Below are 23,182 nucleotides of genomic sequence, written 5' to 3'. Positions count from 1 at the left end.
TGTTATTACGAAGCACAGAAAAAGACTTGAAACCTACAGACAGCAGAAAGAAGAGCTCTCTGCACATCCCAGGTGGGTGTCTCTCAATTACAGTAGGTGTTTCTATGTTTAGTGGGTGGATTCTAACAGCAGAACTTTATTAACAACAATCTCTGAATCAGGAAATGGGCATTTCTTAATGGAGATACTACATGCTCGAAGCCAGATAGAAAATAGTTTAATCTCCACCGGGATTTGATCAATAATATGCTTTGGAACAGAGTAGAGAATAAATAAGTTTTTATGTTTTCTTCAACTTTGCATTAAGGCCAATCTCTAAACATCACACAGTTTTACCGTTCTTGCAGTCTCAATGCAGTAAGGAAGACAAGATGATCCAAGTGAACGACTGCCGCTCTGAAAAGATCATCAAGAAAACTTTGAAAACCAGCGGTTTGGACTTCAAAGGCTTTTTTCAAGTTGTTCAAAAGGTAATAATAGTAATAATTATTTTGGGAGGAGCCATTTGCTAAAATATGAATGCAATTGAAAATCTCTTGAGGGGAATTGTAAGACTGACTTGGCACTTCTACTTACACTAGAATCATTTTGGTGTGAAATTACTATTTAACAGTTAAAGGAGCTTTTAATTCATTGTTTTAAGATCTGAACTCAGTATTTTTACGTTTTGGGTTTTTTTTAAGCGAAATCGTTGATGCATGCAGATACTTGCCTTGGCGCCATTCTAGTAATTCAGGTCATGACAAGCTTGAACTGTGGCGCTTTTAGACACAAACTCACAGTAAAGACATATAAAGTTTAAGTGTCACACTGTGTTTTCACCTTTTTCACCTTTTTAGAATATGGGTTTAAAAAAAGCTCTAACACTTTTAAACTTATATTTTATAAGTACTGTTGTCAACTTGAAAAAACTGATATTTGTTTTAATGCTAAATGTCAGTACTGAAATATTGTAAGTATACACTTAGGGTAGCATTTTATGATAAATGCACATCAACAGTGAGAAAAGGAACAGAAAAAAGTCCATAAATTCATTATTTATGATTCTTAGAATAATGAATTAGCATTTTAAAATCCTAATTATCTCACTGTCGAGGTGTACCTACAATGAAAATTACAGACCTCTCCATTCTTTATAAAACTGAAAACTTAAAATTTGCTGTGTATTTATATTCTCCACATATAACTCTTAAGTTAATATAAAAATTGCATGAATTACACAAAGTATTCTCCATGCATTTAAATAATAAAAGCAGGACTTTCTATCATGTTCCTGTTCCCTGAGTGAGCACCACTGACCTCAACCCAAATAAATGGCCAGGAGTTTTCATCCCACATCAGTGTCTGTTCTCCAAAATTCTTTAACTGGATCTTATATCTTTTTTTTTTTTGTCCCAACAGGAATTTTCTGTCCCTTCAAATGATTCATTTGTGTTGACCACAACTGACAGAATAATAGTGGATGCTGATAAATTTGGTAAGTAAACCTGTTCAAGTTTATGAAATGGAGGAAGACACTAATTAGAACATGGAATATTATTCTTTCACTCATTTCAGAAAAACTGAAAGATGGCACAACCCTCTATCTGCTGCGAAAAATGGACCAAGTCCTGCCAGCTTCAATCGAGGAAGAGATCAGTTTTGTTCCTCACTACAACACACTGATTGAAAGTGGGACAAATGAGTACTTTATTGAGGGCCAGAAATCACTGCGTGGGTATTAATGTAGTCAAAGAGGTGCTCATAATTTGGGAACAGAAAATTCAGCTTATAACCTTAACCATTTAGTGGCTGTGTCTTTTTTTTTTCAGCCTGCGCTCTTGCTGAGCTGGTGGACAATGCTCTTTCAGCCACAGCAAAAAACACTGAAGTCAAGAGTATAGAGATAAGGCTGGTTGGTTCTGCTTTTTACTTTTAGAATTTTACTATCTTCAAAGTTTTTGATATATGTTTTTAGGGTGCTAGATTAAAGCAGCGTCATGATTTTAAGCATTTATTCGCAAAAATCTGGAATATTATGAATCAATTTTCCTTCCACCGCACAATTAAGAATTACTTTGTAACCTCATCTAAAATCCCAACATGACACCCAATAGTGTGTGGTTATATTGAGACAAAGTGTGTACATGTTTTGTATGAATGAAAACTTACTAGGCACAATACATTGTGTATTAACCAAAGTAGAAACCCCTGAATTCTGTTTTAATAATTCTGCATAACTTTTAGGGTTTTTTTCTTTCCTTTCTGGACAGATTTTCAACAAAACATTTGGGAAACCTGCTGTCATTGTCTTGGATAATGGGTGTGGGATGACCTTCAAGCAGCTCAATAACTGGGCCATTTACAGACTCTCTAAGTTCACAAGGGAAAACGGCACATTTAAAAGGTTTTATTTTTTGTTTTTGTTTTGAAAAACCTTCTTAAAAAATAAGCTTTTCATTAATCTGTTTAAGAACCCTGATATATTACTCATGTTTTATTTCATCTCATTTATGGTGGAATTTAGTGAAGGAGAGGGATATGTTCATCCTGATCCTGTACCTCGCAGTCTCAACAGTGACATTTCCTTTTTCGGAGTTGGAGGAAAACGAGCGGTTTTCCACATGGGGAATGCTGTCAGAGTAAGTCCATCCATCCATCCATCCATCTTCCTCCGCTTATCCGAGGTCGGGTCGCGGGGGTAGCAGCTTCAGAAGGGAGGCCCAGACTTCCCTCTCCCCGGCCACTTCTTCCAGCTCTTCCGGGGGAATCCCGAGGCGTTCCCAGGCCAGCCGAGAGACATAGTCTCTCCAGCGTGTCCTGGGTCTTCCCCGGGGCCTCCTCCCGGTGGGACGTGCCTGGAACACCTCACCAGGGAGGCGTCCAGGAGGCATCCTGACCAGATGCCCAAGCCACCTCAACTGGCTCCTCTCGATGTGAAGGAGCAGCGGCTCTACTCTGAGTCCCTCCCGGATGACTGAGCTTCTCACCCTATCTCTAAGGGAGAGCCCAGCCACCCTACGGAGAAAACCCATTTCGGCCGCTTGTATCCGCGATCTCGTTCTTTCGGTCATGACCCAAAGCTCATGACCATAGATGAGGGTGGGAACGTAGATCGACCGGTAAATCGAGAGCTTCGTTTTTTGGCTCAGCTCTCTCTTCACCACGACGGACCGGTACAGCGCCCGCTTGACAGCAGACGCTGCGCCAATCCGCCTGTCGATCTCCCGCTCCCTTCTTCCCCCATTCGTGAACAAGATCCCGAGATACTTAAACTCCTCCACTTGGGGCAGGACACCCCCCCTGACCCGGAGAAGGCACTCTACCCTTTTCCGGCTCAGGACCATGGCCTCGGATTTGGAGGCACTGATCCCCATCCCGGCCGCTTCACACTCGGCTGCGAACCGCTCCAGCGAGAGCTGCAGATCACGATCCGATGAAGCCAAAAGGACCACATCGTCTGCGAAAAGCAGAGATGAGATCCTAAGGCCACCAAATCGGATCCCCTCAACACCTTGGCTGCGCCTAGAAATTCTGTCCATAAAAGTGATGAACAGAATCGGTGACAAAGGGCAGCCCTGGCGGAGTCCAACTCCCACCGGAAACGAGCCCGACTTACTGCCGGCAATGCGGACCAGACTCTGACACCGGTCATACAGGGACCTGACAGCCCGTATCAAAGGGCCCGGTACCCCATACTCCCGGAGAACCCCCCACAGGGCTCCCCGAGGGACACGGTCGAACGCCTTCTCCAAGTCCACAAAACACATGTAGACTGGTTGGGCGAACTCCCATGCACCCTCCAGGACCCTGCCGAGGGTGTAGAGCTGGTCCAGTGTTCCACGACCAGGACGAAAACCACACTGCTCTTCCTGAATCCGAGGTTCGACTATCCGACGGACCCTCCTCTCCAGGACCCCTGAATAGACCTTGCCAGGGAGGCTTAAGAGTGTGACCCCTCTATAATTGGAGCACACCCTCCGGTCCCCCTTTTTGAACAGGGGGACCACCACCCCAGTCTGCCAATCCAGGGGAACTGCCCCCGATGTCCATGCGATATTGCAGAGTCGCGTCAACCAACACAACCCTACAACATCCAGAGCCTTAAGGAACTCCGGGCGGATCTCATCCACCCCCGGGGCCTTGCCACCGCGGAGCTTTTTAACCACCTCGGCAACCTCGCCCCCAGAGATTGGAGAGCCCAACCCAGAGTCCCCAGGCTCCGCTTCCTCAGTGGAAGGCATGTTGGTGGGATTGAGGAGGTCTTCGAAGTACTCTGCCCACCGACCCACAACGTCCCGAGTAGAGGTCAGCAGCACACCATCCCCACTATAAACAGTGTTTGTGCTGCACCGCTTCCCCCCCCTGAGACGCCGGATGGCGGACCAGAATCGCCTCGAAGCCGTGCGGAAGTCTTTCTCCATGGCCTCTCCAAACTCCTCCCACGCCCGAGTTTTTGCCTCAGCAACCGCCCGAGCCGCATGCTGCTTCGCCCGCCGGTACCCATCAGCTGCTTCCGGAGTCCCACAGGCCAAAAAGGCCCGATAGGACTCCTTCTTCAGCCTGACGGCATCCCTCACCGAAGGTGTCCACCAACGGGTTCGAGGGTTGCCGCCGCGACAGGCACCGACAACCTTGCGGCCACAGCTCCGATTGGCCGCCTCGACAATGGAGGCACGGAACACGGTCCACTCAGACTCCATGTCCCCCACCTCCCCCGGGACGTGTTCGAAGTTTTGCCGGAGATGGGAGTTAAAGCTCCGTCTCACAGGGGATTCCGCCAGACGTTCCCAGCAGACCCTCACAACACGTTTGGGCCTGCCAGGTCTGACCGGCTTTCGCCCCCACCACCGGAGCCAACTCACCACCAGGTAGTGGTCAGTGGACAGCTCCGCACCTCTCTTCACCCGAGTGTCCAAGACATACGGCCGCAGATCCGATGAAACGATGACAAAGTCGATCATCGAACTGCGGCCTAGGGTGTCCTGGTGCCAAGTGCACATATGGACACCCTTATGCTTGAACATGGTGTTCGTTATGGACAATCCATGGCGAGCACAGAAGTCCAGCAACAGAACACCGCTCGAGTTCAGGTCGGGCGGGCCGTTCCTCCCAACCACGCCCCTCCAGGTCTCACTGTCGTTGCCCACGTGAGCGTTGAAGTCCCCCAGCAGAACAAGGGAGTCCCCAGGAGGAGCACTCTCCAGTACCCCCTCTAAGGACTCCAAAAAGGGTGGGTAATCTGAACTGTCGTTCGGCCCGTAAGCACAAACGACAGTCAGAACCCGTCCCCCCACCCGTAGGCGGAGGGATGCTACCCTCTCGTTCACCGGGGTGAACCCCAACGTACAGGCGCCGAGATGGGGAGCAACAAGTATGCCCACTCCTGCCCGACGTCTCTCTCCCTGGGCAACTCCAGAGTGGAAGTATGTCCAGCCCCTCTCAAGGAGACTGGTTCCAGAACCAGAGCCATGCGTCGAGGTGAGACTGACTATTTCTAGCCGGAACCTCTCGACCTCACGCACTAGCTCCGGCTCCTTCCCCACCAGAGAGGTGACATTCCACGTCCCAAGAGCCAGTTTCTGCAACCGAGGATCGGACCGCCAGGGTCCCCTCCCTTGGCCGCCACCCATCACACAGTGCACCCGACCCCTATGGCCCCTCCCACGGGTGGTGGGCCCATGGGAGGGGGGGCCCATGTTTCCTCTTCGGGCTGAGCCCGGCCGGGCTCCATGGGTAAAAGCCCGGCCACCAGACGCTCGCCATCGTGCCCCCCCTCCAGGCCTGGCTCCAGAGTGGGGCCCCGGTGACCCACGTCCGGGCGAGGGAACACCAAGTCCAATGTTTTTACTCATCATTGGGGTCTTCAGGCTGCACTTTGTCTGGTCCCTCACCTAGGACCTGTCTGCCTTGGGTGACCCTACCAGGGGCATGAAGCCCCAGACAGCATAGCTCCTAGGATCATTGGGGCACTCAAACCCCTCCACCACGATAAGGTGGCAGCCCATGGAGGAGTCAGAGTAAGTCCATTAGCATTTTAAAGTCATTTCAGGTGAGGAGTTAGAGAAATTACTTCCATTTTTAGACTTAGACTTAGACTGACTTTATTGTCATTTTGCATGCACAGGGTGTATACAGAACAAAATTTCGTTGCATATGGCTCAGGACAATGTTTTGAGCTTTCAATGTTGTGAGGTTACTCCAGAATAAAATAAAATACAGTATAAAATATGAATATAAATATAAATCTAGAATATAAAGTGCAGGACTGACAGTAAAAAGGAAGTTACTTAGCTCTGTACATGTGCAAGGTATAAAGTGGAGACCAGATTTTAAGTGCAGTCCAGTTAAGAGTTCAGCAGTCTGATGGCAAGTGGGAAAAAGCTGTTTCGGAACCTGGTGGACCTGCACCGGATGCTGCGGAACCTCTTTCCAGAGGGCAGCAGGGAGAACAGTCCATGGTGGGGGTGTGAGGGGTCACTGACGATGTTTCGGCCTCGGGACACGCAGCGCTGGGATATTGAATTATATATATATATTGAAACATACAAATGCATGTGAGGAAATACACTTTCCAAATAAATTACAAACTAGAAAGATTGTTATATTAAATTTTCATTAAAAGAATTACAGATGTGGAAGTAACAATTATTTTGTTGTAGATTTTTATATAAAATGAATTGGAGTGAAAAGTTCAGTTTTCTGATTCAGAAAAAAACACATGGCTAAGAAAAGAAGTATACATGTTTTACAATTAACAGATGATCAGCAGACCTACAGGCTCTCCAGATGTTCATGAGCTGGTTCTATCAAAGGACGAATTCCAGAAAAAGGAGCAGAACAAAGAGGACGTTTACAGAAGCAAAATTCTACACAGGATGGTGAGGGCTTTTACTTTTTCAAATTAAAAAAAATTTACTCTGGAAATGTTGAGGTGAGCAGGACAACTTCTCCTTCTGTGGCAGCCTGGTGACTTCTCACACATAACTGATGATGAGCAATTTCTTCATACCATCATCGCTGAAGAAACTGGGAAAAAGAGCTTCACTGTGGTTGTGATCACAGGAATCTTTCAGGATCACATCGATTACCTGAAAAATAACTTTAAGGAGTGGACCAGAGAGCTAGCGTGAGTTTACTCACCCACCTGATATAAAGTCTGTACAAGTCTAATGTGTGGGCCATGATCATAATCTTTCTTTTTTTATGGGTTTCAGTCACATTTATCATTACTACATTCATGGGGTCAATGGAAACTGCAAAACAGACATATCTCAAAAATCAGACAACCTCCCAAGAATTGACATTCTTGTAAGTTTGATCACAGTAATTCTTACCTGGTTTGACAACTTCTGTATGTCTTTAAAATATTTTAATGTTCCAGTTTCTTTAAATTCATCAGGTGACTTTGTGTGCTTCCAAAAACCCACAAAAGATTAATCTCAGACAAGTGAAAGACGACATGCAGACTCTATTCATAAATGCAGCCAAAGACACATTTGAGTTCAGGGCCACCAGTCCAGACAACGGTATTGTGGAGGGTGTCCTTCGATATCATCCGTTCCTCTATGACAGGGAGACCTACCCTGAAGGTCCATATGTCAATCAAGGTATCCACATGTAACGTGGTCGATAATTCACTTGAGGAAAACACATCTCAAGAGGATATTGTTTTTTGTTTTAGCGCCTGGTGAGGATGATGATAATAATGAAAGGGAGTCTGGAGACACAGGTCAGGCAAGAGGAAGGAGGGACATTTTTGAGTGTTTCTGGAATGGACGGCTCATCCCTTACACCACCATTCCTGGGTGAGTTTTTATTTGTTATGGGAATGATTTTCATTTTTCAGACTATGTTTCTAAATAATTTCCACACTGGGGTATATACAGCAGTTTATTGACTAGTGGCTAAGAGGATTTTGATATTTGATTAACGTCATGACAACAGCTTCAGCAGAACAAAATGGATCACTTTACTTTGGTTCGGAATAAAAAAAATTATGAAATCATTCATAAAAACTAAACATGATCTTTAAAAAATTAGGAACAAATCATAAATGGACACAACAATAAGGACTTAGCATAATTAAATGACCATAATCTAATTCGGATTCAGGAAAGTTTAGGGTTTGCAAATGTTACAGGTTAAAGTTTTGCAGAAAATGAATTTGCAGTTTTCTCGGTTGTATTAAATAATCCTTTAATATAAATAATTAGTAAAAATGTAAAATTTATGTCTATCAGTCTATAGCAAATACATGTTATCGCAATACAATGCCATTACATTTAAAATATTTCTCACTGAGATATATATCTATTTGAGATATAAATCAACCCACATTAGAGAACATATTATCTAGACACTGAAGAAGAATCCCAATGATCAAGAATGAAAATGTTAATTGAGCTTGATAGGTAAAATTATTCCATGGTAACACTGCAAGAATATATGCATTTTTTAATGACATATTTAATGAATTAATAGTTTACTTAACAGATTGTTTACACTTTTTATTCAGTATTTATTTATTTCATGGTACATTTATTTAATAATCTAGTGATTTATTTATTCATTTATTTTTGTCACTTCTAGCCCTCCATATTTGGGGATAAATGTATCAAGTTATTATTCTGTTTTTTTTTTTATTCTTGTGTTTTTATTTTATTTTTGTGTTCCAGATTTGGCTGGTGCCAAAAGAAAGGCTCAAGATTACCAGCAGAGTGCTATAGCCGCTTTTCTGGGGTGCTTTTCACTGATGGCAAATTTCGCGTCAGTGCAACCAAGCTGAAATTCATGGAACTGGAGAAGCAGCTGGAGAAACCGGACACACATTTCACCCCTACATGTCCTATTCAGGCAACCATCTGCATTATTGTCATACTATTTCATAGCAGAAACATATTTTTACCATTCATTCAAGTGAACAATTGTTTCTGAATGTTTCACAGAAATCCCCAAGAAGAGGGGACATTCAGAAAGAGTTTACACAGTGGCTTCGAAACTGTCACGAGACGCTCGACAAACAGGTGAAGTTTATTGACTACAAAGAAACTGTGACACGACCAGAAGTGGAGACCAAGAAAAAGCAACATCCCTGGGCAGTTTTCTCCTCTATCGAGCAACATGGCAGAAGATATAATGCAGGGGACATTGTAAGTGCTTCCTAAATGTCATAGAATAATAATGTAAAGAATAGATTAATTTATGTTCTTCATTGTAGCATTTTTTTTCCATGCAGGTAAAGTTTCAGAAGGCACCACAAAATATTTATGGTACCGTGTTAAAATTCTTTCTGTATGGAGAGCATAAAGGAGATGTGTTTGCCACAGGCGGAGAAGTGGAAATCAAACGTGTAAGGAAATAATCAACTCTTTTTATGAGACTTACTGACTGAAGTACACAGATGCACCCATCATGGATAGATATTTCGATTCAATATGTTTATTTATGAGGTTTAAATAAACAAATGTCACGCTGAGCACATTGCAAGACAAACAGATAACATAATGTAAAGAAACATATTTTTTATCAATCCAGTCAGTCAGACAGATAAAATGCAGTCAAATTCATTTTACTGAAACTTTCCTTTCTAAGAAAACCATGCTGATAGAGGGGGCATTCATTTACTTTATTGCAATCCATCCTCCTGACAGCAGATGGCATACTTCCCATCAACAAGAAAAACCTCCAACATGATCTTGTTCAGTATGAGTGGCCATTTGTTATGACCAGGGGAAAACAGAGCAGATAAAAACAAAGAAGCAGTAGTCCACAAGTACTGAAATGTAACTTCTATTGAGAGAAAAACCAAAGAGAGCAGAAGAAGTAACATAATAATAACATAATGCGAGTGAGCGTGTGAGAGAGAATTGTCTTTTCACCTTATATTTTGTGGCATCCTTCATATCCTAATAGTTTGCCAAAATATTTTCCATTCCTCCTTCCACAGCTGGTTTAACTAAGTCAGTTGATTCAAAGTATTTTTCTGAAAGGATCTAAATTCAGGGGTTTGGAGTACATTCTGCAGATAAATTTGGTCTGACTAGTAAAATTATTTTTAATTTAATTTATGTGTATATGGAATCGTCCTCAACATGAACCTCAGCACAAAGAGAAATAATTCAGAGTTTTGCAAATCGGTTTTGTGACTTGCTTGAACTTATTTTCAAAATGTTAACGTTTTAAAAATCTAATTTTGTAGGAACCTGAAGGACTTTATGAAGAGATCACCAAGGTCATACCCATTGCTAAGATCGACAGGACTGCCACAGATGAAAGCATCAAAAAACACATTGAGAATGAAAGGAAGAAGTAAGGCAAAAACTAGAGCAAATGTTACTTTTCCAAAGTGGATTTTTTTTTTGTATGGAATTTATTTTATTGAAACAAAAATGTATTTATCTTTTTTCTTTATACTTTTTCTTGTCTTAATAGGGTGCAGCCTTCTCAAGTTCACAAAATTCTTCCTTAAAAAATAATTTCTTTTTTCCAGGCTCCCAGATTGCCTAAAGGTTGAATGGCCAGAGGGCAATGACTTGCTTGAAAATGCTGTCCTGCCTGCTGGCACGCCGATAGGTAAAATGTTGTGGTATCCGCATGCATGTTTTTTTTTCCCCGTAACATATTAAACAGAAAACATAATTTTTAATATTTCCTAAAAAGTCATGTATATTCATCTTCATTTGTGAAACTTCTTCTCAGGACCTATTAAAGTTGAAATTCTAAACAGTGATGGAGATTCCATCTCATCAAGGATTCAGACAGGGACCCACGTGATACAGCTGAATATTTCACTCAAGGTGGTGTTTAATGGTAGGACTATGTGAATTTATAGTAGAAAATAATATTCCATTTCACTACATTTGATGCTAAATCAGTTCCTTATTAAAGCAAAGTTTTCTATGCTGTAGAGTTTTAAAAACAAAAAGCAATGACAGTGCTGAGCCTTTAACTTTCCCTTAGCTCAGCTGGAATATCTTCAGTTTGTAAGTTCGGTTTTATACTTCTCTCTATGAAAGTGGGAACCCAAGTAATTTGAACAACTATAAGCCACAGGAGTGAGGGAGTAAGAGAAGGAGAGGTTGAGAGGAAAGGGAGAGAGGGATGGAGAAAAGTTTTGTGGGAACAAAAATTGTGAGAAGTGTGGTTATGTTAAGCTTTTTCTCTGTATCTTATTCAGAGAATAAACCATTGTTTGTTTTTATGCACAGGTGCTACAGAAGACAAGGTTCTTTCTCTTACTGCCCCCTATATCACTAAGAAAGGACATTTTTTCACAACAATTGGTTTGTTTGGTTTTTCAGTTTTATATTATTGATAACACAAGACACCAATTTTTATAAATCTTTTTTACTCAAAGATTACTAATGACTCCTGTGCTCTGCAGGAAACTTGCGCAGTTTGGGGAAGTACACACTGACTCTAAATGCTGTGTTAAATGACAACATTACCACGGTCTACGGTGGCAGAGAGCTTCCAAGATACAAGCAAGAGTTTAGAGTCAAAGGTAAAATTAATTTGTACTGCTAATTTATAAGAGACTAACTTTTGGTTTCCTTCAGATTTACATCTAAGTCATTTTTGTCCCTTTAGAGGGAATTGCAGAGAGCTTTTCTATTAAGGAGTTTAGTTCCTCTTTACGTGTGGGAGTGCCATTTGACATTCCTCTGCACATGAAAGACTGTTATGACCACCCAACAATACCTCCCAATTACAAACCTACTCTTCAAAGCAGGTGGGTCATTAATCAGTATTTTGTTTATTAGTACATTCAGTATTTATTTTTTTATTCTGTCACTTTGTCATCACTTCATCCTTTAGCGGTCTGGAACTGAGTTATGAGACGACGACTTACAGTGCGGTCTTGTTAACCATCCGAGGTGTCAAAGTCAAGGGAAAAGTCCCAAACTCTGCCTCAGTCAAGGTAATTACCTTGTTGGGTGGACCTCACTGCAATAAATTATCACACCCCAACACGGTGACGGCTCAAAAGGTTACAGAGAAAGAAAGGAATGTAATATCAGATGAGAAACAAGGAAAGTTGCAAATGTGACTTTTTTCGAACTGACATAATTCCTGCAGTACTTACAATATTATCGCCATTGCATGTTTGTCTAATGTTGTGCATCCCAAGAACACATAATCTGATGTGTTTAAACAATTGTCTCAGTTGTGTATTTTTTTGGTAAAGTAATAATATTATATATTTTCTTCAGAATTATGACCTGAAAGTGACATTGCCTGGGCTTAAACATGATACGCAGACTGTGAAAATCTCTCTTCATCCTGGTAAGACTGCTTTTGCTAATAATTCATAGTCTCCCTGCATTACTTCACCTTCTTTAGTCTTGCTACACTGTTTGTGTCCTTAGATAAAAAGATCTTGCTCCATAAATAAAGGAAACAGTAATTCTCAGAAACACATAATTCCCTGAGATTTCTGTTTGCACTCCCTGTACAGTGCTTTATCTTTTCTGTCAAAGAATGAATCAATGGTTCAATTGAATATTAAAATTTTAGGAAATCCCCATTCACTTTTTGTGAAGTCAAAAACAAACCCAGTGGAAGTGGAGAATGGAAACCCGGTGAGTTTTAAGATTGAAGTCCATGATGAGGCTGGGAACATCACTTGCATCCCCAGACTGAAAGTTCAGTGCCAGGTATGGACATATTCTGACAACCATAAAGGTTACAGAAATTCTTCAGCTTTAGATTTATGTTTGCTGTTTGTCTTGCTTTTCAGATTCCTGGGTTCCCTTTGGTGTTGAAAGACTGCAGCGCAGGAAAAGCTGAGCTTGTGACAAAGCCTGTAAAGCAAAAAATTATCAATGGAGAGCCGCAAAAACTTAAAGCTAGATTTGAAATACCTGTAAGTTAAAGAGAAAAATATTCCAGCAGTACACTCTCAGTTTCAGAGTATTTTCATTTTTTTCTCTGCTTGCTGTTAGAGTCAGAAGCAGGTTGCACCAGAGACTAGAGAGCTGATTGTTATGCCCAGCAAGCAGATCTCGCGGATGGAGCTTTTCTCCCAGGGCGAGGAAGAGCTGGTGTTGAAGAACAATGAAATGATAACGTGGAGAGCCGGAGCAGTGCTGAAAAAGTTGTTTTATAAGCTGTATGATGAGGCTGGAAGAGAGTTCCCAATTACTGCTGAAATTGCCTCCAATATTCAGGTGTGTTAATAGATTGCTTATATTGTTATTCTTAAGGCCACTTCTTTTTTGTGTCTTTCTGTGCCCTATTGTTGAATCTATGCTTTCTGTCTGTTTAAGGTCACATGGGGAACAGATTTTAATCAGAAAGATCTGATAAATGGCAGGCTACCAGATCTACAGATTCCCACCCATGTGGATGAAGAACACTTCTACCAGGTCTCCTACCAGAAAAAGAAGAATGTGTCTTTCTGCTTCAAAATTGTGTAAGCTCAACTCTATGGTTGTGATGTTGTTTCTGAAAGAACTTCCAGGCTTTTACGAACCATATTGAGGAGAATGTAAGTTGATATTGTTTCTGCTAAGTGTATGTATATTTTAGAGAGTATTTTGGGGATGTTAAAGAAGGCATATTATGCAAAATTCACATTTTGCACATTTTTGTACCTCCATTTGGGTCTCTACTGCTTCTACAAACAGGTCCAGTGCTTTAAAACCTCACCCAGCTTGTTTTTGGCAATAAGTTCCTGGTTTTTGGTGTCTGGAAAAGGAGCCATTTCAAAAACCTCTTAATCAGAAAGCAAAGCCCCTCACATAACAACTCCAGCCAAGCACCACCCTGCTCTACAATGGATGCTGGAAAAAAACAAGTGCTTTGTTGTTGACTTACCATCCAGAAACCATTTTCTTTAATATTGTTGGTTGTGCTGGAGGCTCTTCTCCTGCTAATTGTGCATCTGTTTGCAGCCATTTTCACATCCAAATGTAAATTTTGAGTTTGGGGCCTTGGCCAGCAGCAGCTCATTTTAATTTAAAATGACAAAAGTCCCTAAAACTCCTCATTCTGAAAGAGCTCAAAATATGTAGAACTGACCAGACTAAATTTCATTATTTAAGAATGACTTTGTGCAAAAAATATAACTAACATGTTTTGTATAGTCTATGGACCTATCCTAACGTTCTCAAAGATTGTGTTTCCAACTTAGTTTTATTGAGCCTAAATTTATTTTTTATGATCAAGTTGTGAAGACCTGCTGAGGAATGTGTGCATTCCTATTAAATCAGAATCACACTGCCATTGCCAATTGGTGCATTCTCTTATTACTGAGAGTGTAATTAGCAGAGTATTCTTATAGTATTCTTATTTGTTGCATTTATCAATTGGATGTGAGTACTTTGTACTTTTAAAATAGTCCAGCTTTTCCCCTAAATTTATGTTTGATTTTTTTCAAATCTACATACTTATTTTGTTTTATAGACCCTGTCCTGATGAACCAGCAGAGCTAAAAGCAACTCTGCCTCAAAGCATTGTGAAACTTGGTGAAACCTTATCTGGAGACATCAGTAAGCTTAAACCTAATCATTTAAAAAAATTAGATTTACAAAAATCTTCACTTTTTGTGACTTTATTTCTTTCTCCTTTCACACAGAGTTGGAACTTGTGGACCAGTATTTTAATGTAACCAAGAAGTTGACCTCCACCTGTGGGAAATCCTTTTCTGCAGAAGCCAAAGGTCTTGACAAATCAAGTATTGACTTCAAATGGAAAGTAAGAACACAGATGCTTGAATTAAAATTCAAACCAGGGTTTGAATTTTTACAGTTTTACAAAATTAAAGTAAACATACAGCCTTAATGGTACAATCGGAATCAAAATGAATTTTTTAAATGCTTGAGATCATTTTTGTGGTGGAGAACCAAACTGAGCCCCACAACATGACCCTACCACTATCATGCTTGGCATAGTGTTCTTAGTGTTATATCTTTCTTAGATTGCTCTCTCTCTCTCTTTATTTAATTTGTCCCTTAGTTATGTGTTTTTTGTTCTGTATGGCTGCATGGGTGTCCTTATGGTTTAGCTACAATAAAATAGAAGGAAGCAGTTCACAAAGAGAACCAGATCAGATCAAAACATAATTCCAAGCCAGGTGGTTATAAAAATCACATAGAGTAGTCCTGGGTGTTAACAGGACTATTTTTGATAAAGGACTTCCTCTCAATTATTCAGTCAACTGTTATAATGATGAATTTAAACAGATAAAGTATGTAATTTTTTTCTGAAATAACTGTCCTCAATTAATGTGTTAATATTTTCTGTAAATGTGACGTTAATAAAGCCCCTCACTGTTTTTAGGAGAGCTGCAGTTGTATTGTGGCGATAGGAGTCCGTTTTGACTCAGGGTCTCCTGGACCCAGAGTGATTTGCTTCCGCTATAAAGATTATAAGAAAAATCTTGTCCTTGAAGTGACAGCAGGAGTTCCTTCCCAAATTAAACTGGTCAGCAGACTGGAGCAGGTAAAGAATTAGAAAAAAATGGTTAATAGTTTTTTGTTTTCTTTGAAAAAAATCTTCTCTTTTGATGTTGACTGAACATGAGTGTAGTGAATTTCTGTCTGTTGCAGAAAACATTGAGATGTGCTTTGGTGTGTGAAACTCCTTACTCTCCAGCCAACTTTAACTAACCACCTAGATTTTATGTTATAGCAGAACATCATCACATTTCTTTGTGTTGGTCCTACAATAAACTTGTGTCTGTCCAGGGTATGCCAAGACTTTCACCTGTTTACGGCTTAGATAAACAGCCTCCACCACAAGATTTTAAACAGAAAATGAGCAGCTATCACAAACGTATAACTATTTTGTTGTTTTTCTGTCACTTAGCCCTTGCAGGTTTTGAATGGTCATGATATTCCCACACCATTCCTTCTCCAGCTGTGTGATGAGTGGGGGAATCCTTCTCCAGACAAGAACATGCATGTTGAGATAAAACCTTCTCCTGTGACACTAAAAGTTAGTTTGAAAAGATGTTCTTAAAGACATTAAGCTGTCTGCAGTAACATAAACTGAAAATCCATAAATAGAGCGCTCTGCTGTTTTTAATCAATGTAATAAAATCTCTTTTTATCAGTTGACAACAGAGGTTTTACCTCCTGTGGACGCAGAAGAGAAGACCTGTATCAAAGTTAATTGTGTAGAAGGATCAATGTAAGTCTTATAAACACATCTTATACCACATTTGTTAACTTGTTTCAAATGCAGAAAAATCTAAACTTGTAGTATTTTCAAATCCTACTGGACTGTATAAATAGCAGATATGTTATATTAAGCTTGTCTCAGTACAAATATGGTATTCTAAATGATAAAGCTCTAACATTTAAACTAAACATTCAGTAACTGCTGAATAAACTGAAATAAAAACTAGACTTTAATTTGAAATTCTGGCCTTTTTAAGTCAAGAAAATGATTCTGCTACTTTTATGTCGCTACTGGTTTCTTGTCATAATGTGTACATGCTTGCTTCCTCCTAGTGAGTTTTTGAATGATTTAGAAATGTATGTCTCTCCTTACAGACAAAACCTGATCTTACTATTACTACAGGTGTTAACGTTTGAAATTATTCACAAAACAGTTTCTGTGCTGCTGTCATTTCCAGAATCCCTGTCGTAAACTCTCAATGGGTTTTTTATAGTTCGAGGTGAAGGTGGAATTAAATGGAAACTTAGACAATTGGATTTGATGTATTAAATCCAGTTTCCACTTGCAAACCCAGCTTTGATTACAAGCTGTGTCCATAATGAGCTCCTTGTCTTTAATAAAGACTGGTCATAACTTAATGTATTCTTCCTAAATATGTCAGATTATTTCATTAAAGTTTTCCCACACCTTTGAATTTGAATAGAATCACTGTTTATCACAAGTCCAACTGTTTTTACTTTTTTTTTGTCCACTAGAGGCTATTATGCCCTGGAGTTTAAAGGTTACATAAATGGTAAATCCATTGCTGGTCCATCAGTGAACCTCAATCTCCTCCCTGATCCCAACAAACCTGTTAGACTCTCAGTGGACTTTGACAAAAATGCCAAGTTTTTTGCTGGAGGCAAATTTCCAGGTTTGTATTTCTTAGTCCTTGGCAGTGTCTTTTTTTATTTGTTATTTTAACAGTGCAGGAAATTTAGGTGAGCTGTGTATATGTTTCAGTTTTCTCAGTGACAGTGATTTCTGAAAAAGGGAGTCCGATGACAGCTTTTAAACGTGCAGATCTGTCCATGTTGCTATGGGAGGGACCACCATCAATGCGTCCTACAATGGTAAACGACTAGATATCATCAAAAGAGACTGTTCTCAGTGTGTCTAATATTAATTTAATATTGCTCTTCTTTCGCCCTCATGCAGGTCACTGATCTAAAATACAAAACACCTGTTGAAAATGAGAGGAAGGACTGTTATGAATTTAGGTGATGTACTTTACACATAATTTGTTTTTGACATATGTTTTAATTGGTTTTCTTTCTTAATTGTCAAATTTGACAGTTGATACCTCTTATGTATTTACAATAAATCTGAAACTAGGACATGATTTCAAAACAGGCAGTTTTCAGTATCAAGTAAGCTAAATAGTGAACCTAAAGTGTAAAAGAAATATCACAAAACTGTTCTATAAAGTGAGAAAATTGCATTTGTGTTTTACTACAGAGAAGAAGACATCCCAACGTGTGTTGGGGAGTACACTGTAGAGTTTTCTCTACAAACCAACAAAAAAGAAGATCATCTTAGCTCTCAGGTTGGTTTGAACTTAATCAACAGTTTAAAGTCAAAAAGTGTAAATAGTTTGTCATCACATGCCTTAATCATTTTTATTGTTTGTTTGTGTATTTAAAGGGTTAGTTCAGGCTTTTTGTGGTTTTGTGACATTATCTGTAATAATAAGCCTTTTGAAAATTTAAAGCATCCAGCAGCGCTAAAGATGGCCTGCTCTTAGCTTTCCAAATCTCAAATTTGTTATAGAATCTCAATTGGGTGATCTGACAAATCAGTTAATGAGGTAGAGACACAGGAAATGTTTGATTCAAGGAAACACCTTTCTGCTGAAATCATTAATATCACTAGTCCCACTAATATGACCATTTTCAGTTCGAATTGATTTAAATTGTAAAAGTCAATCAAAGCCCAATATGTACATCCGACTTGGTGTTAGCTTCCATAACCCCAATTAATTTCGGTTTTAGAAGTTTCACAAGGAAATGACATTGATCTAATACAGATGAAGGAACACCAGAAATCTGAACTAACCCTTTAATACATTCAAGGCATGATCTGATCGCTCAAGGTTCACTTTAATACATTTATTTTCAATTACATGTTTTAAAACTTCAGTTCAAATCCTTGGCTGACCTCTGGATTGTTTTCTGTCTCATAGATCAGTGTAACAGTTGTGGCCAACGAACCCATCAAACTAGAACCTGACTATCAACAACAAACTCCAGTTGTTTTCTACTGTACAGACATTGCCAATCGAATCTTGGTTGAAAACATGACTTTGAAGATAACAGTGAGCTCAAGTACTCTTATGGCTTCAGATTTACTTGTTGCACTTCACAACTTTGAATTTCTAACTCTCTTTAAAGCTGTATTTGTAATTTGCAACTGACAAATTGACAGCTGTGAGTTTGTTTGCTTTTTTAATTTTATTTTTTTCTCCAGGATCAGTTTGGAAATTCAGCCGGGCAGAACCTGAATGGAACTGTGTTCATCTCAATAAAGTGTCCTGAAGAAGAAAGAAACAGAAGCCTCCCTCTGTTTGATGGAAAAACTAACACCATTTCAATTAAGCTAAAAGAAGGAAGTGCCCTCATCAATGTGAGTAATACATGCTGGACAAATCATTTTTATAAGGTTTTTGTCATTATAAAAAGCTGCATATCATCCTTAGAGTTTAGCGATCATGGAGAACAGTCCTGGTGACAATGGAAGCAGATATATTCTCCACTTCAAGCCAGAAGTGACAAATCCTCCCACATCTCTGAGTCCCTTTGAACTGCCCTTCCACTTTTACAACGGTACGTTGTACAAACTGGCTTGTCTAAAACTGGTACATTCCTAACAATTTCTCATAATGTTATATAATAGTTATATGTAGCATATTATTAGCTTGCAAATAATAATAAATCTTGCTCTTATTTGTATAAAGAAACTAGATGCAAATAATGTTCACTTATCCAATCAAGAAAAAATTATTGGATAGGTTTAATAAATGTATTTTTTAAATACATTTATTAAACCTGGTCAAATTAAAAGTTCAACACATTTAAGGTTATGACTAATCATTTCAAAAGCTTTTTTAATTCTTTTTAAAACAGTCAAATAAGATCATTTATATTGGAAGGGCTTTGACATTCACATATATGTTTTGACAAGTGTCTTTTGAAAAAGCACTTGTTAAGGTCACAGAAATGTTTATAATATCCAGCCACCAAAATTATGTCCCTGATCCACGTTGGTGATGAAACGGTATCCACTATGAACTTTATCAGGTAATCACAGTTATAGTTTCTTGAGATGAGAAATTCAAAACAAATACTCAGCTGGATTTAAAATGAAACCTACGTTACTGCTCTAGAAGTACAATGAAGTATGTCAATGCTCTTTTTTTTTGTTTTTTACAAAAAACTGCTTTTGGTGTGTATATTCTTTGTCCTGAAGAATTTGGCCTTTCTGTTGATCTTTCAGATGCTGAGAACCAACAAAAAAAAATTCAACTGATGAAGAAGAAGGATGAACTGACTGAGGCTATTAAAGAATGCAATAAAAACTTTGATACAATTAGTAAAAAAAAGGATTTTCTTAAAAGTAAGTGATATTTGTAGTTTACTGTTTCACTATGTGGGCTACATGCTGAGCGTTGTTGCTTTGCCAGAAGGAGGTTGTGGTTTCAGATCTCGGCTTGGGATTGATTCTTAATTTTCTGAACTAAATTGTTGTCAGCATTCCTCCCAGCCCCATTTATCACTTTTGTTTCCAGTTTCTGTGTAGTTTACAGCTTAAGATACTCTTCTCACTCTAGAAAATGTCGAAGTCTCAACTAGGAAAGAAGTTTCTCTCAGAAATGAGCTGAATGAAAGAGGCATAAAAACAGAACACCGATTATCAGTACGTTTTGGAGAACTTTTACTTTTATTTTTCTCTTTAGGTTGCAGTCATTTATTATTTTTGAGGTGGCATTCATGTATTTTTTAACTTTTTCAGATTGAAGATAGTAAAAAATGCCTAGAGCAGAAAAAATCTGAAGTGGAAAGAATAGAGAAAACTCCAAGAAGAATCTTTTCTATTCATAGAAACTTCAGCAGGCCTGACGTTCTTGGAATGGTGACGAGAACTTTCAAAGCAGTATTCCTTTAGAGGTCCCTTTTTACAGGCTTTGTCTTGCTGATTGCAGATTGGTGAACTGGCCTTTGTTGCTGATGAAGATGTTGCAAGGGTCATCTCCTGGCTCCTGCAGGGAGACATGGACTGTGTCATCACCACAACGACAGCAGCAGCTCAGAAACTCTATGAAGACACACAGGGCAATCAGCAGGTCATGGCCCTCGACAGTATTCTTGTGCAACAGCAAGACAGGTAGAACAATATTATGCAAAAAAATAAATAAATAAAATTTAATTTCTTGGAATAAACATTTTTGATTCATTGTAAGAGTTACATTTTGAGTCTTTTTAAAAGTTTTAGTAATATTTTACTATAATTAATTTTCCTGTGTGTTTACTGAATCATGTATATTCCTGTGAAGACAAACAGGGTATACATTAGCATCGCTTTTGCACTATTGCCACAAGGGGGAGACAAAGTCTGGAAAAAATACCAATCTCTGCAATCTGACATGCAACATTGTTGACAACTTTTATAAGTGGAACCAACAGTGAAGCTGTTTTGATTAATAAAACGCTGTATACATATTGTGACGAGCATCTGCTGCCTATTGTGGACAAAGTTGTTTTCTGATCTGCAATTATATTTGATAAAATAATATTGACAACAGAGCTTCAAATCAGTTACAGCAAAAATAATTTTTAGTTGATTTCTGGGAAAATCATGACCTGACCTGAAATGACTGGTTAAATCAAATCTAGAAATGTTTCTAAAATTGTTAAAGAGTCATCTTCTTGTGCCTTTGTTTTGCAAAGTTGGCAATGAGGACCCATTATGCAATATTGCAAATTTATAATTTCTTCTTTTGGATTTCATTTTTATGATCTACCATGTCTTATAGACCCCTGCCACACATACAAAAGCGTCAAGAACTTTTTAAACCTTCTGGAAACCCAACCTTTGCCAGGAAACACCTGATTTATCGTGACAAACAGCTGAGTTGCGATCGCAATAATCTGATAACAGGTGATTACTTTCTTCCTGATTCAAGTTTATGACCTCTGATGTTTTTTTTCAGTTTTTTCAACTTTGAGATTTTGCCCAGGTATCTCTGTTTGTTGTTTGTGTATTTTCCACATTACTCTCTCACTCCAGAAGGGTTTTGGGTAAACTGTCACATATCTGAAAGCTTCCCTCTTGTTTTCTTTGTCAGTGTTTAAGAACCTCCTTGGTGACACGATTGTGATGGATGACTTATTCTCTGCCACCAACTACAGAAAGGCAGTGAGTGATTTCAGCTGACAGGATTCTGCCATGTTAACCAGCAGGAGGTTGTATTGCAGATAAATGCATTGTCTTTTGCAGCTTGTGGACAAGCGTATACAGTGTCCCACCATATTGACCCGAACAGGGGAAAGAGTCAGTAACAAGGGCAAATTTGGAGGTGCACAGAATAGAGCGCCATCGATTGACAAGCTGAAAGTCTTTGGAGCTCCTCTACCAGACAGTTACGAAGAACTGAAGAAACAAATAGGTGACTCTTTCAGTCTCATGTTACAGCATTTTTATTCATCCTGTTGTTGAAATATCGTTTGGTTAAATTTAATATTTATTATTGTCATTAATTAATCAGTAAGGAACCTATTTGTCAATAGGTTCATCTTGTTTCTTCCATAGGACTTAGGAATAGCAGCTGCCAGGTGTTAATGCAGTTATTAATCCGACAATAGACTTCTCTGTATAAAATCTGGAGTTAAGCAGGACGTCACAGCTGAAATTGGCCAAAAACTGTCATAGATAGGAAATAGATAGATTTCTAGTAGCAAATCTAGAATAAAATGGCAGACAATGAGGAGAATCAGGATTCTGCACTGGTTATATTAAGATACAGATCTTCAAATGTGTTTGTGCATAGAACACTTATTTATTCATTTTTTTCTTCATGGTAGATGTGCTTCATCGGTACTGTGCAGCAGTGGGAGAAATAGAAAAAGCAGAAAAGGATCTTAATCACCATTGCCCAAAATGGGTGGATGAAATGCTCCAGGCAAAAATACAGTTGAATGCGATGGATGAGGAACTAGAAAAGATTAACAAACAACTTGGTATGTCTTCCATTTGCTTTATTTATCTTATTTTGGAATTAATTTAAAATAGCAAGTTTCTGTTTTCTCTAAAGCATCAGTGCCAGTGAGAGGAGGAAAACGTGCTTCTGGAAACTCTGAGGAGTCACCTGGCATTGCTTCAAAACGTCAAAGAAAGAGATCCATGGATGAGCCAGGATCGTTTTCTGAAATGAACTAAAGTTTAACTTTGAATTTGAGTAAAAAGCATTTTTTTCCATCATACTGATGAGTTCTTAATTCCCTCCTTTTTAATGTTGTGACTTTAAAAAAAGTCAAAAATGATCACTGAATCAGCTTAAAGAGGTATCTACTTATACTAGTGTTTGGACTTGTTTTGATGTAGGAGACACTGATACATATTTATTTTTCTGTGCCATCTGTTAAAAGTCCTTGATAGGTCATCTCTGTTTCTTTTTTATCTCTGAAATGTCAAGATTGGCAGCCAATTTTTCTTTTGTGTTATTGTTTTATGTGTGTTAATGGGGCAATATTATGTAACATCTACTTTTTTATATGTTTTTTATATGTTATTTCCTCATCAAAGAAATTGTAAATTACAAAGTCAAAATTATTTTAAGTCATATTTGGTATATGTATCAGTTTTATAACAACTTATGTCAACATGTTGAATGCGCTGTGGACAATGTGTGCCTGGAAAATACAAAATCGTGCCTCTTTAAATTTTAAATAATATATATTTTTTAGTTCTTTAATAATTGAAAATACAATTTCAATACATTGTACACGACACGTTTCATGTGTTGATTTAAAAGATAATATTT

At 39.0% G+C, this 23,182-nt stretch overlaps 1 protein-coding gene across 1 annotated transcript; it reads left to right on the top strand.

Annotated features, from left to right (window-relative positions):
* The first annotated feature begins 147 nt into the window (after nucleotides 1-147).
* On the top strand, nucleotides 148-23,081 carry LOC114136584 (structural maintenance of chromosomes flexible hinge domain-containing protein 1-like). The gene is made up of 47 exons (XM_028004635.1): nucleotides 148-470; nucleotides 1,402-1,477; nucleotides 1,558-1,713; nucleotides 1,812-1,894; nucleotides 2,253-2,386; nucleotides 2,507-2,621; nucleotides 6,741-6,860; nucleotides 6,945-7,108; nucleotides 7,197-7,290; nucleotides 7,382-7,589; nucleotides 7,664-7,787; nucleotides 8,658-8,835; nucleotides 8,928-9,131; nucleotides 9,218-9,331; nucleotides 10,181-10,290; nucleotides 10,472-10,554; nucleotides 10,681-10,791; nucleotides 11,190-11,264; nucleotides 11,366-11,485; nucleotides 11,572-11,713; nucleotides 11,800-11,902; nucleotides 12,195-12,267; nucleotides 12,499-12,638; nucleotides 12,722-12,847; nucleotides 12,927-13,151; nucleotides 13,251-13,396; nucleotides 14,389-14,474; nucleotides 14,561-14,679; nucleotides 15,265-15,426; nucleotides 15,793-15,921; nucleotides 16,040-16,116; nucleotides 16,863-17,020; nucleotides 17,110-17,219; nucleotides 17,305-17,366; nucleotides 17,605-17,692; nucleotides 18,329-18,460; nucleotides 18,613-18,768; nucleotides 18,842-18,968; nucleotides 19,639-19,758; nucleotides 19,973-20,058; nucleotides 20,155-20,274; nucleotides 20,345-20,526; nucleotides 21,176-21,300; nucleotides 21,488-21,558; nucleotides 21,640-21,808; nucleotides 22,224-22,379; nucleotides 22,454-23,081. The coding sequence occupies exons 1-47, from the start codon at nucleotides 372-374 to the stop codon at nucleotides 22,576-22,578; spliced, it is 5,883 nt and encodes a 1,960-aa protein (XP_027860436.1). The 5' UTR covers nucleotides 148-371; the 3' UTR covers nucleotides 22,579-23,081.
* Nucleotides 23,082-23,182: the final 101 nt, after the last annotated feature.

The sequence above is a fragment of the Xiphophorus couchianus genome, chromosome 21 (genome assembly GCF_001444195.1).
Source record: "Xiphophorus couchianus chromosome 21, X_couchianus-1.0, whole genome shotgun sequence".
Lineage (NCBI taxonomy): Eukaryota > Metazoa > Chordata > Actinopteri > Cyprinodontiformes > Poeciliidae > Xiphophorus > Xiphophorus couchianus.
The sequence above is the reverse complement of the archived record's forward strand: the minus strand, read 5'-3'. Positions and strand labels throughout refer to the sequence as shown.

Coding starts and splice junctions, on each gene's coding strand:
- LOC114136584 (XM_028004635.1), top strand. CDS start 372: ATGATCCAAGTGAACGACTGCCGCTCTGAAAAGATCATCAAGAAAACT. Junction 12,848..12,926: donor AAGCTAGATTTGAAATACCT/GTAAGTTAAAGA, acceptor GCTTGCTGTTAG/AGTCAGAAGCAGGTTGCACC. Junction 17,693..18,328: donor AAGATCATCTTAGCTCTCAG/GTTGGTTTGAAC, acceptor TCTGTCTCATAG/ATCAGTGTAACAGTTGTGGC.